Source organism: Argentina anserina, chromosome 4 (assembly GCF_933775445.1).
Source record: "Argentina anserina chromosome 4, drPotAnse1.1, whole genome shotgun sequence".
NCBI classification, from domain to species: domain Eukaryota; kingdom Viridiplantae; phylum Streptophyta; class Magnoliopsida; order Rosales; family Rosaceae; genus Argentina; species Argentina anserina.
The window spans coordinates 3,771,594-3,776,229 of NC_065875.1; the positions used below are offsets into that span (position 1 = coordinate 3,771,594).

At 44.0% G+C, this 4,636-nt stretch overlaps 1 protein-coding gene across 1 annotated transcript; it reads left to right on the forward strand.

Annotated features, from left to right (window-relative positions):
- Positions 1-541: 541 nt before the first annotated feature.
- Positions 542-3,811, forward strand: LOC126789902 (beta-amylase 1, chloroplastic). The gene is made up of 4 exons (XM_050515978.1): positions 542-1,342; positions 1,672-1,882; positions 2,497-2,607; positions 2,699-3,811. The coding sequence occupies exons 1-4, from the start codon at positions 726-728 to the stop codon at positions 3,497-3,499; spliced, it is 1,740 nt and encodes a 579-aa protein (XP_050371935.1). The 5' UTR covers positions 542-725; the 3' UTR covers positions 3,500-3,811.
- Positions 3,812-4,636: the final 825 nt, after the last annotated feature.

The window sequence follows — 4,636 nt, forward strand, 5'->3', positions numbered from 1 at the left end:
CCTGGCCATGCATTCCTCCGCTGAAACCCATTCTCAATCTCAGATTCACCGCTGGCCCACCGGCCCAGCCCAGCCTTATCCGGCGGCCACCTCCAACCCTGACACTCACCGGAAAAACCTAACGTGTCCAACACCCACTGACACCACCTCCCCACTCTCCCTCCGCCGCGTGTCCCTCCTTCCCCGTGGACGCGGAAGCCGCCTCACAAAGCAAAACAACAAAAAACCAAGACAAGCCCAACTTCTCCATGTCTTAAGCCAGAAGAGAGGACCAGACGCCCCACTCTCCCCCCGCCACGTGCCGGCCGGAGTTCGCCAGCAAGATCACCACCGTCCGTCGGTCACGTGCGTTCAGAACTTCAGATATCGTAGCCGTAGCATTGGAAGGCGGGTAGAGCGGTGACACGTGGGAGGAGGAAGGGGGACAAGTGTCGAGAAAGTAAGGGTGTGGGTTGGATTGTTTAATCGTAACGTGACCCAAAGTTTCACCCGAGCTCGTTTGATTCTATAAATACAAGAGCTTCACCAAACCTCCTTTTCCCACAACACAAAATCTTCCAAAGCTTTTTGATCAATTCAAATTTTCACTCTCCAGAAAGCTCACTGTGAATTCTTGAATATAGAGGAAAAGGCAGGAGGCTTCCAGAACTTTCTCAACTTTAATTTTCACTATCAAAATTCGGTTTCTCTCTGTCTTCTTTGCTCTTCATTTCTCGAATCCGGAAATGGCGTGCAGCAGCATCACACACCAGATCGGAGCTCTGGCCGGGAATCCGATCTCGGCCGCGGAGACAAGCACGTCGTCCGGGGAAGCGACGATGAGCGTGACCGCGGCGGCCGCATGGAAGTCGCCGGCGGCGAGCCTGACGTGCAAGCTAAACAATCCTGAAATGAAGGACGGCGCCGCGATGCTGACGCCGCCGCAGAGCCCGTGCCGGTCGCCGGTTCTCGGCGCGACGCGGGCGGATCTTTCGGTGGCGTGCCAGGCGTACGCGGCGGAGGCGCCGGCGGTGGAGGTGGAGGTGGAGCACGAGCTGAAGGGGGCGGTGAAGACGATCGACGGCGTGCCGGTATTCGTGATGGTGCCCTTGGATAGCGTGACGATGAATCACACGGTGAATCGGAAGAAGGCAATTAACGCGAGTCTTCACGCGCTGAAGAGCGCTGGGGTGGAGGGGATCATGATGGACGTGTGGTGGGGCCTGGTGGAGAGGGACGCGCCCGGCGCGTACAACTGGGGCGGTTACAACGAGCTGTTGGAGATGGCCAAGAAGCACGGCCTTAAAGTCCAGGCCGTCATGTCGTTCCACCGGTGCGGCGGGAACGTCGGCGATTCTTGCACGTGAGTACTATTATCATCTTCCTTTCTCTAATTGTAACTGTCATGCGCGATATCGGAGCGTGTTTCACGTTTTTCTTCATTTGCTATGCTTTTTCCTAACTGTGAATGTCACGCGCGATGTCGGAGCGTGTTTGCTACGCTCCTTGAAGAAAATGGAAAGATTATTAGTAGCTTGTAGAGCTCTACTTCTGTCACATTCAGACATAAAATCACGATTAGGTTTCGGTTTAAAGTGATGGTTTTTAATTGGCTATATTGAATTCGTAATTAAATTGGATGTGGATTAGAGATAATAGATTAGTGATGTTATTTTTGGGTGTTGGATGCAGGATTCCTTTACCCAATTGGGTTGTGGAGGAGGTGAACAATGATCCAAACCTTGCATATACTGATCAATGGGGAAAGAGGAACTACGAGTATCTTTCACTTGGTGTTGATACACTTCCGGTACTTAAAGGCCGCACGCCTGTGCAATGTTATGCTGATTTTATGCGTGCCTTCAGAGATAACTTCAAACACCTTCTTGGTGACACCATTGTGGTAATACTTCAGTCTTTTTACTAGTGTCGTGTTTGTGATTAAAAATCTGGATCCAGTGCAACTGTAGTGTAGACAACTTGATCATAGCTTCTCTTTCATTTGAACTGAGTTCAATTGAACCAACTCTGCCAGAGGAGGATGCTTGATAGAACTTGACTTGATGTTGAAGCATTTTTCTTGTCTGTATTGGCTTTGCTGCCTTTTGAACTCTGTAAATGAGGTTTTGATTCAACAGTTTCAATTTTTCTGAGGTCCTGTATGTTCAAATGCTTGACTCTTTATATATTTGTTTTTTTTTTCCAATAGGAGGATGATACCTACTGTTTTGTTGCTAACCATGGTCTACTTATTTTTAGCTACCAAACTTACTTGTCCTGTAAATTGACCAAAAAAAAAAACTTACTTGTCCTGTCTTTCAAAGAACTTGTTAGTCCTGAGTTGATTCACACAAATAAATAATGTTACTCATTAGGTAATAATTTTGGATCTTTATTAGGTAATAATTTAAAATCTTTGTCATGCATGTTCTGTCAAAATATGATTACAGCATGTTTTCTGCAATCTTCAGTTTTCTCAGATTATGACTTTGAGCTAATCGTTCCTTCTTTCATCAGGAAATCCAAGTTGGAATGGGTCCAGCTGGTGAGCTCCGATACCCATCATATCCAGAGGGGGACGGTACATGGTCATTCCCCGGAATTGGTGCCTTCCAGTGTTTTGACAAGGTATCCATCTCTCTCTTTCCCTCTGTGTCCCTGCCAGCAGGTCTTATTTTCTTTTTGAATTTGACTTATATGTTCTTATTGAATAATGCAGTATATGCTCAGTAGCTTGAAAGCTCATTGTGAATCTGAGGGCAAGCCAAAATGGGGTAGCACAGGCCCCACTGATGCTGGTCACTACAATAACTGGCCGGAAGATACCCCATTCTTCAGAAAAGAGGGTGGAGGCTGGAACAGTACTTATGGTGAATTCTTCCTTGGTTGGTACTCTCAGATGCTCCTGGATCATGGTGAGAGGATCCTTTCCGCAGCCAAGTCTACCTATCGGGACGAGGGTGTGAAAATCTCAGTAAAGGTCTCTGGCATTCATTGGCATTATGGAACCCGGTCCCATGCTCCCGAGCTCACAGCAGGGTACTACAACACAAGATTCCACAATGGTTACCTACCAATTGCTCAGATGTTAGCCCGTCATGGCGCCATTTTCAATTTCACTTGCATTGAGATGCATGATCACGAGCAGCCACAAGACGCCCAGTGTTCCCCTGAAGGGCTTGTTAGGCAAGTGGCCTTGGCCACTCAGAAAGCAGGAGTACCACTTGCAGGTGAAAATGCATTGCCAAGGTATGATGACTATGCGCACAAGCAGATCTTGCAAGCATCCGCGTTGAACATTAAGGGTAACACCGAAGGCAAGCAGATGTGTGCATTCACATACCTGAGGATGAACCCGCAACTCTTCCAGGCCGACAATTGGAGGCGCTTTGTGTCATTTGTGAAGAAAATGAAGGAAGGAAAGAACACTCAAAAGTGTAGGGAACAAGTGGAGAGGGAAGCCGAGCATTTAGTGCACGTTACGACACCTCTGGTCCAGGAGAGGATGCTGTCGCTTTGATGCACTAGCAATGCAGGATCAGGCTTTTAGCTAGTTTGCTTGTTCGGTTCTACCACGTCAAAACTAGTGTCTTATATTGCATATCCGTATACAAGGTCACATAATGACAGTGGCCGTTGGCTCCATGCCCTTGTCCTTCCTCTACAGCCCTATTATTATTTGAAGGCTGTAGAATTCGGGTAATGGAATTTAGTGTGTTCCATAAGATGGGCAGATTCAAATCAAACGATTTATGTCGATAGATTTGAGTATTTGTTGGTTGTAACATATCATACTGTACAATGTCATCCAATGAAATTTTTGTCCATCCAACATTTGACGCAATGGTAGCTTTTATTGTTGGAGTAAAAACTCAAACTGGTGCCCAAATTATGGTGAAGGTATATTTTTAAAATCTACAACTTTTTTTTTTAAGGATATAAAATCTACAACTTTTGTTATGCAACATAGTATGAGAATTAGGGGTGGTAATGGTACACAATTTCATTCCAACCAATTCATATACCAACTGTATCAAATATATTGGTATACTACTAAATCGGTATATGGTACACTGTACAATATACTATACCATATTTTAAAAAATGGTTAGTATGTAGTACAAGTTTTTCGTGTACCATGGTATGTCATACAAACCGAAAATAGATGTTTTATGAAAAAACCCTAATATATGCATTCATGATGAGTTTAACTCTTCTTCCATGAAAATTGAAGCAAACTACCACTAGGTTATCATTGTAATTACAACAACTCATGCAAAACAATATATATTCTTAAAAACTATATATCCATAAATATTTCAGCCGTAGATTTAGTGAAAAATAAATCTCAATCGTAGATTTTTGTTAAATTTATAATTTTTGGACTTTGACATGTTTAATTTATGACTTTCTACTTGGTATTTTGGTTGAAGTTGTACAAAATTTTGTATTTATGTTGTTATTTGCTATTACTTATTTGGATTGAGCCTTTAAATTTTTGGGCCATAAACATATTAGTAGAAGCTCATTACTAACCGTATCAACCGTACTAATTAGTTGGTATACTAACGTTATTGGTTGGTTTAAATGGTATATTTTTCATACCAATTATATGTTGGTTGGTACATGGTATTAGAAAAATGAGGTTGGTATACCT